The 15,261-nt window shown below is 47.6% G+C and overlaps 1 protein-coding gene across 1 annotated transcript in view; it reads left to right on the forward strand.

Moving 5' to 3' along the window:
- Positions 1-12,563, forward strand: part of LOC146808640 (uncharacterized) — a 44,957-nt gene extending 32,394 nt beyond the window's left edge. Inside the window, exon 4 of the mRNA XM_085624017.1 lies at positions 11,383-12,563. Within this exon, the coding sequence (XP_085480143.1) occupies positions 11,383-11,635 (253 nt within the window). The 3' untranslated portion in view covers positions 11,636-12,563. The remainder of the gene's footprint in view (positions 1-11,382) is intronic.
- Positions 12,564-15,261: the final 2,698 nt, after the last annotated feature.

Genomic DNA, 15,261 nt, shown 5'->3' on the forward strand with positions numbered 1-15,261 from the left:
CCCCGGCCAAACTCCTCACCTTCGTCGCGACCAGTCCTTCGAGCATCCGAGTCGCCGATGAGCCCCACGTGACGGGCGCCAATTGATGAATACAGGCCCCAGCTAGGCCCGCAAGACACAAGGGTTCGCTCTCCTGTAACGGAATCTATAAGGAAGTTGGCACGGAAACTGCAAAGTACAAAAACAACGTTTATTAACCCTTAAGGGTGGTCCTACAATCCACACAACACTCTTCAGTATTGCATGGAGTAGCACACAGAACTTGCGTACACAGTCCCCTTTTATACACAACAGAGGGGCTCATAAGTGGGTGGATACAACATGAGGTCGAAGAACATTACCATTTATGGTCATTCTCGATACTGAATCAATACATGGGCGGAGCCAGCACACTCCTTGAGCCCGCGAAAACACATGGTCAAGCAAAGCTAATTATAACAGATGTGGTCAAGTCTGGGCATGCGCTAGATGGACAGGAGAGCTATTTATAACTGTTACTAGGCAGATTACAAGAGCAACTAACACAGAGGTCGGACTCTCCTCGTGGCGGACACGTGGCAGCATGGTAATACAAAATGGAGTCCGGACTTCGGTCAACATAACGAAGAAAACATGATCTAAAGGGAAAGCATTAATGTTTTCAGTAAATGCTTAATCACATTCTGCCTTAATTTACAACAGAGGGTGTAACATGAGTGAATCACTGACCCTGGGGGACCCCCGAGCCTACCCCAAGAACCTCAACTTCCACTACCAAATGCTTACCTCAAAACCGATAACACAATTTTCCTCCATAGGATAACATTGACTGTTTTTCTGTGAAAAGTTTCTAAGAGTGGAGTATGAAAACCCAAAGAAATTCTTTAAAAATGTACTGTTTAACGAAAACGATTTTACTTACCTGTTTACAGGAAATGTCCCAGAGTAGTATCTAGGAATACTACCCTGAGTAAGAAAAGTAATCCAAAAGTAACTTACCTGCAATTTTACTAAATATCCCATTCAAAGTATATGTGCTGTATTCTGAAAAGCATTGCATTATCAGTAACACAACTAATCAAAGTACCATCGCAGTCCAAACTGTGTTACAATCTGTAGATTTACTTCAAAGTACTTATCACGCCCCTGTGCCAGGCTTGCTTGGTTCTAGGAAATAAAATACCTAAGAGAATATGTTTGATACAAAAACAATTAGTCTGAAGTTCAGTCTTTGAGTGTGTGAATTCCTTTGCCGATTGTGTACAACAAATGCTTAACACTGTCCTCTGATACTGCCTAACTGTTCGACCACACTACCACAAATAGAGAGTGAGGTGCTATCTAACTTTACCTCTGTCTACCTTTCGGGTTCCACTGGAATCTGTGCACACTATACCTCACTTTTGTATAGTATGTACAGTGCCAGCTTCCTACAGGAGGTGTCAAACCCCCAACTCAGTGGACAAACACATCTGCTCCAGCGTCCATCTGTGGACTGAGAGTGGCTCTTAGTGTAACCGGGGCAGTCTTAAACAACAAGTGGTCTCCCAACATGGAATTCCTATGTAGGGCCGTCCAGCTCAGGGATAAAAAGGGAATGGGTCACATAGGGAGTGTTAAATGAAGTGTGACCACCCCATGTCGGGAAATATGGGACACCGAGGGTGGATACAATTGGTTAGAAGGGAAAGGACAACCCCCGATTGTACACAAACACTGTATTACTTATGTTTCAGGGGAAAAGGGACAAATCCGATGGGCGCGAATGCTAACTGCGGAGTGATAATATATATTCCGGATATGCAATGGGGCACTTCCACGCAAATGGACTACTACTGGCAATGTGGCGAGTACTCCTACACTCAGCTTGTTCCCGGATGGAGGGAACTGTGTTCCCCGACCACCATGCACACCCAGACCTTGGTCATTCCTGGAGAAGAGCTATCAGATTTGTACAAGCATCCGTTAAGGAAAAAGACAATCTTGCTGCACTAAGCTCAAAGGAGAGCTGCTGTTTATTTTGGCAGGGCACAATTCAAAGACATTCCAAAAGAATTTAGACTGTTCACTGAAGCACATCTGGGGGTTGGGGAGGTCAATACCCTTCTCCAGCCTGCTAGCAAAAGCTTATATCCGCTGGTTACAAATAACCCGGTGAGAGAAGATCAAAATGATGGACAGCACTGCGCTCGGCCTCAGTTCTATCAAATATAACCCAGTGGGAGATCAAAATGATGACCAGCACTGCGCTCAGCCTCAGTTCTATCAAATATAACCCGGTGGGAGAAGATCAAAATGATGACCAGCACTGCGCTCGGCCTCAGTTCTATCAATGAAGAAATGCAAGCCATCCGCCTCATGGTAATGCAGCACCGACATGCACTGGACTTAATGACGACAATGGAAGGGGGGGGGGAGGGGGGGAGGGAGTATGTGTCAAGATTAGAGCAGCTTGCTGTGCATTCATCTCAGGGATTCACATGGACAATGGGACGCGGACGCTTGACATTAAAGCACTGCACAATCTACAAAGAAACATGAGAGAAGACAGAGGTGAGCCGGAGCAGGAGCGGTTTTTGAATTGGTTCCGGCTCCCACAATGGATATCCGGTTTATGTAAATCACTGTTGCCAGTCATCATTCTGTTGCCATTGGTATGTGTTATACAACTGGGGATGACCTGCTGTAAAAACGCAGTCCTCAAACTGGGAAGAAAGTAGGTAAATAGGAAGGTAGTTATTGTCAAAAATGAGCATAAGGGAGGGGCGTGGCCTAGCAAGTTGCATAGAAGGAGAACTCCCACCAGAGTGCTGAATCCCTATAGAATCCTGCAGTAACCCATGCCAAAGCTTACGGATGGTTTCCCTAGGATGCTGGACCCCACCGGCACTCCGTGGAACCTCGACAAGCAACAAGGGAGGAACAATTGAGCGACTTCGGTCTGAGAAACGGTCCGCCGCTGACGAGCCAAAATGGCGGCCTGCAGCAGATGAGCTACGGAGCCCCTAGAAAGACGCTAGGCGGACCAGAAGCAGACCCAGAGTCGTCCAGGCGTGATCGGCCACTGGAGAGTGGCCCAAAAGAGGGGGCAAAGGGGCTTTCTCTCCCAAGTTGATTGGCGAATTGCCGGAGGGCCGACCCGAGGGTAGAACTGAAGGCCATCGGTCACTGGAAAACACGGTCTGTCCCGCTGAATGATTCCGGCACCCACGGGAGTAGACACGGTAAGCAGGAGATTCGCTGAAGGTGAGGAGTGAGCAGTGGTCACCCAAAGGCAACCACAAGACAGAACCAGGAGCGGGCAGACGTGGGCTCCTGGAATAGGGGCTGGGGTACTCCTCCCACGCCGATCCGCCGGGTCCTGAACAAGCGCTCAGTGGGCGGCCTGGAGACTTGGAAGAAGCCTAGCGGCCCGGCATAAAACCCAGCCAACCACCTGATGATGGAGCTCAGCAGAGGAAGAGTAGTGGAGAGTCCGGTAGTCAGTGACACAAAATGGCAGAGCACCATGAATGAAGGCCCTGGATCTCTACCAACGGGGCAGGCAGACTGTACATGGACCCCAGGCTCCACACACTTGATCAGCAGCCAAGTTACAGGCCAGTGAGAAGGGGCGGGGTAGCAGCCTTCCCCGTGAATTGACAGGCCGCTGAGGAAAACGGTAATGGTATAAGGAAAGCTATCAGCAGCTAAGAACCCTGGTCTGCTCCACAGACTAATACCTGCACGCAGAGGCCCAAAAGCGGTGCGGAGGCTCACAAAATCCCTAGAAGGAGAGAGGAAGGGGGACGATGCCCTCCGGCAGCATCAGACAAACAAAGGCGGGATTAAAGAGCTGTGGACTCCCTGGTGAGAATGCCCCTCTCGCTGTGACCTGACAGGGCGTGACCAAACGGCCTAGGTGATATACTTGAGCATGGAGGGTCCGGAAACACAAGAGAAGCCCTTCTACCCCAGGGCAGAATTCAACTATTGCGCCCCGACCCAGAAGGTACTGGAGAACCCAGAGATTACCGGCAACCAATCCCCTACTTGGGCCATAAAAGTCAGGACATACCTAAAGGAACACCAGAAGGCAGACGGCGAGGTGGCAACACAGACCAGGACCAGGAACCGATGGAAACACAGGAGATAAACCTCTCCCTGAGGAAAAGGAAAGGCACACCCAGGGAAGCAAAGAGCTGGTGGGGTGACAGACAGGATTCGGAGAGGCTCTAGGGGCCAGAAGAGACAAGAAAACGCCACAGCGCCACAACAGAGCCCAGACACCAGGAAGGAAGAGTGCGTAGTATATCAAAAGAAGGGGACACATCCTCAGCTCTGACCTTGACAGAAGAGTAGACCCCATTCCGCAGGAAGGCATTACATGCTCAACGAGAGGACCCCCTCTGCCTGACCCGGGAGAATGAACAAGTCAGAGCCTTTAAACTCTGCCCAGAGAGATAGTAGTCAATACTATGGCAAATGACAGAGCCCAAACTCCCAAGACAGGTGAAAATGAACAAATACACTCAGATACTCCAGATGCAAGCAGAATCGACAGAGTCAGTACAACCTCCATCAGATACAGCACTGCTCCTCCAAGCAATACAAAACTCCTTGGAAGACAAGATTGGAGAGGTATGCTCAGAAGTGTTGCTGCTCCGTCAAGACCTGCGCAAGGTATCCGGGAGAGTAACGGAGGCCGAGACTCGTGTTTCAGAAGTGGAATGTGCTGTAAAAGACCTACAGAAAGGTATGAAAGATATGCATAGTGCAGCAGCGGACATGCTATGGCGAATCGAGCCCAGAGAAACCGCCTAGGCCGATCATTGCGAAGTTATTGAACTTTATGGACAGAGACATGACACTGCGTGAAATGCGTCACAAGGGGGAAGTCCGTTATGAAAACTCAAAAGAGAATGACTTTCCCAGACTACAGTCGAGAAGTACAGAGACAGCGTCAAACTTTCAACTCAGTCAAGATTAAACTAAGGGCCCTCCAAATCCAACATATGCTTCTGTTCCCGGCTAAATTGAAAGTCATTTACCAGGAGAAATCTTACTTCTTTCAAACCCCAGATGAGGCTTGGGCAGGGGTTGAGGACAAGCACTCCGGCCCCCAGGAGGATCACAACTGGTCAACCGCACGAATTGGAACATGGCAGAAACAGAGGCAACTCCAGGAAGACGGGAACACACGTCCGCCAGCCGTTCGAGAAGAATAGGCAAGGGAACTCCATATGCCCTGAGAAAGGTCGCACATGACAAGAGGCACCAAGAGTAGTCAAAAGGCAATCGATCCAAGTCTGAAACCGAGGCTGCCCTGAGGACTGAGTCCCCAAACCCACGGACAGACTCAGACGACACTGGAATGTCCTCAGGGCCGGAATAGACGCATCCACTAGCAGTGGCAATCCAGACCTTAGAGAAAAGTGGGAGAACGAGAGGCCAACAGAGAGAAATATACCAGAGACAGACCAGAGTGAACCGGGAACTGCCACATGAATACCGGCGGGAAGGTAACGAGAAACAGCACAGAGACCCATAGGAAGCGTTAAGGGCTTCAAAACAAGACTATTCTTGTAGACTGAGCCACAAGTTGTAAGAGTTGGGGATTTGAGATACATAGTAGGGAAGGGGGACGACAGACTGACCTGCCTTCTATAAACTGCACGATATAGGCCATGCAGAATAAGCAGCAAGGGCTCTCTCTGATCACTCTCCGCTCCTAGTTGAGATGGGTCTGAGGGATCAAGATGGGACCTGAGGAGACTTAACCCATGGGACCTGAATAACACCAAAATAGCAAGTGGTATTAGGCCAGACACAGAAATCTTTTTCCAGGAGAAAAAGGACTCAGTCCCTTCCAGGGTGACGGTGTGGGAGGCATACAAGACCGACCTAAGAGATACAGCTTAAAGACGCAACGCCGGGGGTGAAATAAATAAATAAATGCCTAGAAGACTTGGAACAAAAAATAACTGAGCTTGACAAGCAAGAATCCCAAAGGAAAGACCCCAAATTGACTTGTAGGTTGACCGCTTTGAGGCACGAGTATAAGGAACTAGCCATGGACAATGCCAAAAAACAACACTTAGCCACACTACATCGCCTCTACGAAGTGGGGGATAAGGCAGGAAAGCTCTTAGCCTGGATAAGCAAAAAAGATTCATAACAGATGGGAACGAGAGATCACGGACCATCAGGGGGTTAATCGCTCCACAGATTAAAGAGTGGCGAGAGCATTTGCGAATTACTACAGGGACCTCTATCAGGCCTGTAACCTCAAATCACATGTAGAGATAGGAGAATACCTGCCAGCAATTCCTACTTCGTTAGGGGATGATTAAGCCCAAGAACTAGAAGTAGATGTCTTTGACAGAAATCCAGGAGGCTGTGACGAAACCCCGCCCGGGGAAAACCCGAAGTGTCAACTTTTAAAATACCAAAATATTGCTTCAAAATCACAACAGTAACTAAAACGTATTTACTCACCTGTTTCAAGGAACTGTCCCAGGACTGAATCTAGGATCCAGTCCTGGAGTTAGAAAAGTAATCCTTAAAGTAACTAATTACATTTAACTTGAAATCCCCATTGAGCTCAATGTATTATTGTGTTTAAAATTGTGTTGCCTATTGCAACCACTGAAACTATTATATTCAAAAGTCGATTGCCCATTGAAAAGTATTTATCTAAAGCATCTCAATCTGAGAAAGTATATTTTGATACCCATTGTTGGCTCTAAAATAAAACTACCACCTGTTTTTATACAAAAACCATTGCCCTAGAGTTCAGTTCTTGAGAGTGTGAGACCATTTGCTGACTGTGTGCAACAAATGCTTTACACTGTCCTCTGATACTGCTTAACTGCTCGACCAAGCTGCCTCTTTAGAGAGTAAGGTTATATTTAACTTTAACCTCTGCCAAACCTCTAGGGACTGTGGACTCTGTACACACTGTACCTATTTGGGAACAGTATATACAGAGTCACTTTACTACAACTGATCATTCCTGGAAGCCACTTTGACTAAATTCGGGATTAGACCTAAATTTCGCAGTTGGGTGGCGCTCCTTTACCAGCCTGTAGCTACAGTCCGAGTCAACGGAAAATGTTCGGCACCATTCCCTAATGAGAGAGGGACACAACAAGGCTGCCCTCTCTTGCCTCTCCTCTTCACGCTAACCCTTGAGTCTCTGGCATGCACAGTTAGAGAACATCCTACTATCCGATGATTTCAAAGGACACCCACAGATAGCGGAGAGAAATCGATTTCCCTATACGCCTACGATATCTTACTTTATATCACCAACCCTACCACGACAATCCTGGCCCCGTTTGAAACCATAATAGAGTACGGCAGCTACTCTGGTTACAAAATTAACTGGAATAAATCCACGCTATATTGTCTGAATAACACCCAAATAGCATGGCATTTGCCCGTTGAACTGAGTTATGCAGGAGGGCTTTCAATACCTGGGGATATTTGTGATCCCACATCAAGAGACATGTAGAGAGAAAAACCTTGGGAAAATTCTGCTTAACTTTAAATCAGACGCGGAACGATGGAGACCTTATTCTCTCCCGGATTAGATGGGTGTCCATTTTCAAAATGATCACCCTCCCCAACTGCTATATGCTCTTCAAAATACATGCCATCCACTCCCCAGGGGCACCTTTGCACGGCTAGACAGCAGAATTCGATCATTATTGTGGCGGGGGGGGCACCCTTGGGTAGCGCTCAAGACACTGGAACGAAATCCCTACAATGGGGGGGGATAGCACTCCCAGATATAGAGGCCTATTATTGGGCCTCCCATCTGGTACCCATAAATGAATGGATACATAAAGACAGAGACCACCCTACGTATCGCCAAGAGAGGGAGGAAATGACACCACATACACACTTAGACTACCTATACGGGGGAAGGGGGGCTCCCACTTATTACCCGCGACACAACTTACTTTGGCCTCATGGCCCAAGAGCGACCAACACCATGGGGTGGTTGGGCCGGGTCCCAAAAAACACTCTGCTTTGGGATGGAAGTTGTTTCAAAGAGATACGAAAGCTGAAAGGTTCTGAGGCCTGGGATCTCTTGGGGATTTCCACGCTAGGAGACATCGTCGAAAGAGGAGAACTCAAAACATGGACAAAACTTAAGCAGGATTACAACATGAATAACTCCCAATTCATTAAGTATGCGCAACTGTGTCATGCATGGCGGGCAGAGAACATCCAATGTGAACACCTTCCGGGGTACGCGCCACTTGAAGGCAGACTCCTACAAGAAGAACTAGTAGATGAGGCGGTCTCTTTCACCTACAAAACTATTAACAATAATATTCCTGACGGGCCGAGAGGGTTACGAGCACGGTGGGAGAAGGATGTGGGGTCACTTGAGGACATAGATTGAGAGGCGGCATTAATGCACCCCAGGGAGGTAGCCATTAAAGCAAGACTGTCTCATTCAATTTAAGATACTACATAGTATCTATTAAGAGAAGAACAGGTTGCATAAAATGGGAAGGGCGGAGTCACCATACTGTCCCACCTGTAAAACGGCCAAAAGTGATTTTTTTTCCATGCAATGTGGGCATGTCCAGAGCTGCAGATATACTGGACACAGATACTTGAGACACTAGGAATGGTCCTGGGGGGGACATTGCAAGTTGAACCGCAATTTGTGGTGCTGGGGATTCCAAGCGAGGTGGGCATTACCAGACCCAGCTAAATTTCGCCTCTGGAACTGGTGGTGGCCAAAAGAGTCATAGCCAGACGATGGGGAGTGGCTGAAAACCCTACAATTTAGGAGTGGATGAGAGGAGTGGACTTATATATGGCAGCTGAGCATTATACGTACCGTAGCAGGGGATGCCCCATAAGATTTCACAGAATATGGGGTCCACTTTGGGCTGGATTTGGGGGGACGACACACAACAATCCACAACACACACATCCCACGAGACATATGTGGTTGGTCCCGAGGGGGGACTCCCCTAGAGAAGACATCTGGTTGCTAGCTACTGTTGTTCCCTAGAACCAAGATGGAATGTGTAAAGTACCTGTATGGATACTGGCGGTGAACACAAACCAGCACGAACCAACGGGATGGAGGGGTTTACTATGTTGATGACAAAGTTTTATGGATGCGATACATTTTTACAGTTGTAATGTTTTTGACATGTATTCTGTTACTTACTACAACAGAAGAGAAAAAAAAAGCAAGCAGAAGGAACAACAGGCCCCAAATAAAGCAACTATCAAAATGCATGAGTTAGGTAGTGTAGTTGAAGAATCAACTACAAGGGGGAATGTTAATATGAAAATCATTGCATTCATCGATGAATATGACATTTCGTCCTTATTAACAGACTCACCTGTTGTGAACTTATCAACCTCGATTCGCAAATATGTTTTTAAGCAGGCCGAGACCAAGGCCCGGGATTGCTGATCAATAGTTCACAGGTGGGAGAGTGCGTAGCTGGTAGGCAAACCAAGAAACTCTTGATCATTCCCATGGATAGGTGCAGCGACAATACAAAGGTCAAGGGAAATTGCTCCAATAAAGCACACATAGCCGGAGGGGGTATGCGGCTCTTAAAACACCATAAAAAGTCAGATACCACATTAGGAACACATAGCAAATCAGGGCCAAGCACAAGCAGTGATCAAACGCTCCCCATGCCAGACATCTGGACACGTTATCCACTGGCCACATCGTGTGCGCACGAGCTCGAGACCCACCTGTAGTAACCATTAGACAATTTATGATTCCGAAGGCAGCAACCCACATTCCTCGCCATATAAGGCACACAGCAAACTTACATAACCCATCATGTTTTGTATACAAGAAGAAAACATAACTGATTGTACATTGAGACAGTGCGTGTTAATGGTTCTCCTGACCGTTCAATCAAACAAACTGTTCCAGTTTTGCCAAACGCCTTTTGACTTCTGTTATTTAAGGGATTTCCAACTCAAGTAACAATGGATGTGGCAATTGAACAAACTTTAAGGTTGATTAGGTCTTTTCTGAAACACCAAGTCAGATGCTTTCTATATGTTTTTTTTTTTTTTTTGTTTGTTTTTTTTAAATCGACTTGGATTCATAGTCAGATCTTCAAGTACTGGGTGCCAGGAGCTCGTCTTTTTACAGGGACAAACTCTCTCCTGACTCCCTAAACAAATTAGGTGAAGATTAGGAATAACCTCTTACTTCATTTAGGGCCTCATGTAGGTAAATAAATATTACCGCTTCTTAAATACCGAGCCGTACCGAATCGGTATTTAAGAATCGGTAAGTTATATGTAGGTAAAAATTCGGTAACAATTACCGAATCGGTAACGTTCGGTAATCAAGAATCGGAAATCACCGATTCGGTAAATACCGAGGTGGTATTTACCGAATCGGAAAATACCGAGGTGGTATTTACCGATTCGGAAAATACCGAGGTGGTTATTACCGAATCGGAAAATACCGAATCGGTATTTACCGAATCTGAAACTACCGAATCGGTATTTACCCAATCGGTAAATAATATCACATGACTTGAGGAAATAGCCAATCCTGTGCAACCACACCCCACCCAACCAGGAAGTGGCCACACCCAGGCAGGTGCACATAATTAACAGACCCTGGAGAGGCTTGGAGTGCAGAGGAGAGGCAGGGAGCCAGTGCCTGTTCGTGCAGCAAAAATAACATCATGTCCAGCCAGAGGACACAGAGAGATGGAGGGGAAAGGAGGAGGAAGCTGAAATTCAGCCCCAAGGAACTCCAGGTGCTGGTGGAGGAGGTGGTGAAGCAGCACCAGAAGCTGTTTGGGAGGCAGTCCCTGCAAGTGCCTGAGGCTGAAAAGCGCAATATTTGGCTGGCCATCCAGGCGCAGGTCAATGCTGTGGGAGTGACCCACAGGGACATAGAGGTCCTCAAAAAGCGCTGGTATGACCTGAGGATTGTAACCAAGAGGAAGATGGGGGACATCCAGAAGGAGGCCAGCCAGACTGGAGGTGGAACCAACAGGGCACCTGCCCTCACCGAACTGGAGGAGCTGGTGGGGGCCACAATCGAGCATGAGAGCGTCGTGGGTCTTGGGGATGCTGACAGCTCTGCCAGAGCCGCCACCCAACAAGGTAAGACGAATGCACAGCAATGTAGCCCCTCCTACCCCTATCCCACATCCCCCATTGTGAAAGGAGAATCCCATTCCAGTCCACATGTGTTAGTGCAGACAGGCAATGCATTCTGGGAGATGTAGTCAGGGAAACACCAACCATGAAGTTAATGGCACAGGGCAACAAGGCATGTCACACACATGAGGCACAAGGAGGCAGAGGACATTTTGGAATGTGAAATGATTTATTGTGATGCTTGCAATGCAGCCCTTCGGGGACACTGAGCCGATGTTGCATTTCTGTCCACAGATGTGACATCACGCAGGACAGGGCATGCTGCAGGAGAGAGGGCACACCAGCCACAAAGATCACCTCTGGCCAGCACAAGTTCCGCCCAGGGAGCAGGGCCACAGGCAGCCGCACCACCAACACAGGCAGCCTCGCCTCACCCAGAGCCAGCATCACCGCACCCAGAGCCAGCATCACCTCACCCAGAGCCAGCATCACCTCACCCAGAGCCAGCATCACCTCACCCAGAGCCAGCATCGCCACTCATGTTTGAGTCACCGGCCACATCACCGCTTGCAGGTGTGAGAATGAGGAGGCGTCCTGCAGCCAGGCTGCGAGCCTCAGACACCTCGTCTGACGACAGCAGGGGCCCTGAACAAATCACCATGCCCCAGGATGGGAGCCATGCCACTGTGCCCTACACCTCACAGGCAGCACAGACGGGAGCAAGAGGGCGCCGCAGGTCACGTGTCCAGAGTCCACCAGCAACCATTGACAGCCATGGTGTCTTCTCGGGGCTCGAGGGCCAAATGTTAAAACAACAGCGCCTGCAAACAAAGGCAGTCATGTCAGTCCAGAGGCACATGCGGTTCATGAAATCTACATTAGTCAACATGGACAATAACATCAGCGCTATGGCAGCGGGCATTCGGGACATGTCCCAGTCAATCCAGCAGTTGTGCAGCAAATTAGATGCTGACATAGATGCACGGCGCCGGGAACGGCAGAGGAGGGACACTACCACCAGGGCACTCAACCGTCTGGCAACTGCCACTTCTCTACTCTGCCGGCGCTCTGTGTCGATGCAGGAGGGCCTGACACACTGCTGCAGCGACGTGTCTCGGGGGATGGTGCAGGTGACAAGTGCACTAGAGGTGCTATTAACTAGTCAGGCGGCGACAACTGCTGCAGGGGATGCTGCGGAGAGCATCGACACCAGCAGCAGGAGCAGCATCACACCCCCTGTTCCAGAAGGACGCAGGAGCAGCAGGCGGCTTGGGGTTGGCTCTAGTGAGGATGCTCAAGCCGTGCCATCCAACACTGCAGCGCGTATGCGCAAACATTGATGCAGCCCTGCGTGGCCACTTCCCAATGGGTGACGTAACCCTGGACTTACTCCTTGTATATATGCTATGTTGCCAGATTAGCTTGATCTTGTGTTCATGGCGTAGTGCCGCATTAAAACTACGTCATTACATACCACAACTGGCTGTGTCCCCTTACTTACTCAGAAATAGTTGCATGTGATCTCTGCCCGTCTCTCTCTCCCATCTATTGCAGTTGGCACTCTAGCTGCGTTGCCCTCTGGCTGGCCTGACTCATCCTCGTTGTCCTCAAAATGTGTTAGTTCCACATCTGTACCTTTCTTCGTGGCAAGGTTGTGCAGCATTGCACAAGTGGCAATGATCTTGCAGCAGTTGATGGGTGTGTACTGGCGTGCGCCTCCGCTCTTGTGGAGGCAGCGGAACCTGCTTTTCAGTAGTCCAAACGTGCGCTCCACCACGTTGCGTGTAGATTTGTGTGCCACGTTATATCGTCTCTCACTCTGGGTTGATGGGTGTAGGTAGGGAGTGAGGATGAATGACCGGCAGGCATATGCACTGTCGCCTAGGTGAGTAAAAGGGAAACATCAGTCACATGCCTCTATACACTATGATTTGCAGGTTTCAAGGGGCATCACTGTTACTTACCTAGCAGGTATCCCTCTCCAAATTCTCCGGCACTCAGTCGTGTGTAGATCCCACTGTTCTGGAAGATGTAAGAGTCGTGGGTGCTCCCAGGAAACTTCGCGACAATATCAGTGATGATGTTCCCTGCATCACAGATCACCTGCACATTGATGGAGTGGGTGGACTTTCTGTTCCTGTAGATGTGCTCTGTGTCAGCTGGTGGGCAGATTGGGATGTGTGTGCCATCAATACAGCCAATGACATGGGGGAACTGTGCCATGTGATAAAAGTCAGTTTTAGTTTTCTGCAGTTCAGCCTGTGTGTTTGGGAAGCTGATGTAGTGTTGCATTCTCTGCATCATGGCATCCAGGAACTTCCTGAAGAAACGGGACAGGCAACTCTGGGATACACCACCCACCGCAGCTATCACCACCTGATAACTGCCAGATGCCAGTAGATGTAGGCTGCAGAGCACCTGCACATGTGGTGGTATGGCATGCGCCCTTCTTGTTGGCTGGTCCAGGAGTGGGTGCAGGTCCCTTATCAGGTCCATGATGGTTTGGGGGTGTAGCCTGTACCTTTCATGTATCTCTGCATCAGTCAGTTGGAAGAGTGTGATGCGCTGTCTGTAAATGCGTTCCTCCCGTCTCCAAATCCTCAGACCTGCTGCCTGTAGACGTAGGCGCCTTGCAATGACATACAGAGCGGCCATGTTGTCCACGCTGTTGCATTTTGGGATTGCGTATATGGTCTGTTGATGGTTACCACCTGCTTTCACTCAGTGTTAATTACCGACTCTTAATTACCGAATTTCATGGATTTCTTAATTACCGATTTTTCCTACATGTCATTTTCAGTTTTACCACTTCATATTTACCACTTCATATTTAGCGATTCATATTTACCACTTCATATTTACCGAATCGGTAAATATGTATTCGGTAAATATGAATCGGTATTTTAGAATTCGGTAATTATGAATCGGTATTTACCGCTTCATATTTACCGAAAACTGGTTTTTGGCCTCCTACATCTCACTTGTCTAAATACCGGTCGGTAACAGCATATTTACCGAATTTCGGCCGTTACCGACCGGTATTTAGCTACCTACATGAGGCCCTTAGGGCATTGGAGGGAAGCTGAAGAGCACTATTGTGGCTGTTTGTGAAGCACCTTCCAACTTTCTAAGGAGATTTACTTGTACCTGTAGGTTTTGTTTTTTACCTGGAACTTCTTAGTGATAGGTTACTTTATTGATCCTTTTCGGTATCTTATACATGCCTTGCCAGTGAGAATACCCAATCTCCCTCCCCAAATTGTTGGAGTTTGGTGTGGTGGTCGTAGTAGTAAATAAATAGAAAAAAAAGTGTGTGGCAACCATTTGTTTTCCATACTTTTGTAGTAATGGCGGCACCCACGCTTTAGCTTTAAAAATCTTAAGCTAAAGTGCGGGTGCCGCGATTGCTTCAAAAGTAAAGAAATACATTTTTTGCCTATTTCTTTACATTTGAAGTAATCACGGCTCCCGCGCTTTGCCTTAAGATGTTTAAAGCTAAAACGCCAGTGGAGCGCTGAATTTGCAATGCAATAGCTTTTGCATTACTGAAGGTTTGAGCTATTAGCTTTGTAGGAAGCTGGCTCTGTATATACTATACCAAAGTGAGGTATTGAGTGCAGAGTACAGTGGAACCCCAAAGGTTGGCAGAGATAAAGTTACATAGAACCTTACTCTCTATTTGTGGTAGTGTGGTTGAGCAGTAGGACAGTATCAGAGGACAGTGTTAAGCATTTGTTGTACACACTCAGTCAGCAAATTAATTTACACACTCAAAGATTGAACTTCAGACCAATTGTTTTGTATAAAAATATTCTTTTAGTTATTTTATTTCCAGAACCAAGCAAGCCTGTCACAGGTAAGCAATACATACTTTACAGTAGAAAATTCTGATTGTAATACAGTCCAATTGCAACTGTAAATGCACTAGGGTTTGACTTATAGTATCGTTTCAAAGAAATGCAATCACTTGGAAATATAGTACATAAACTTGAATGGGATTTTCAGTAAAATAGCAGGCAAGTTACTTTTGGATTACGTTTCTTACTCACTGCTGTATGCCTGGATGCAGAACTGGAACATTTCCTATAAACAGGTGAGTATAAGTATTTTTGTTGAATCGTACAATTTCAAGGAACTTCTTTAGGTTTCAAAACTCCACTCTTAGAAACGTTT

This window comes from Triturus cristatus, chromosome 8 (genome assembly GCF_964204655.1).
Source record: "Triturus cristatus chromosome 8, aTriCri1.1, whole genome shotgun sequence".
Taxonomy (NCBI): domain Eukaryota; kingdom Metazoa; phylum Chordata; class Amphibia; order Caudata; family Salamandridae; genus Triturus; species Triturus cristatus.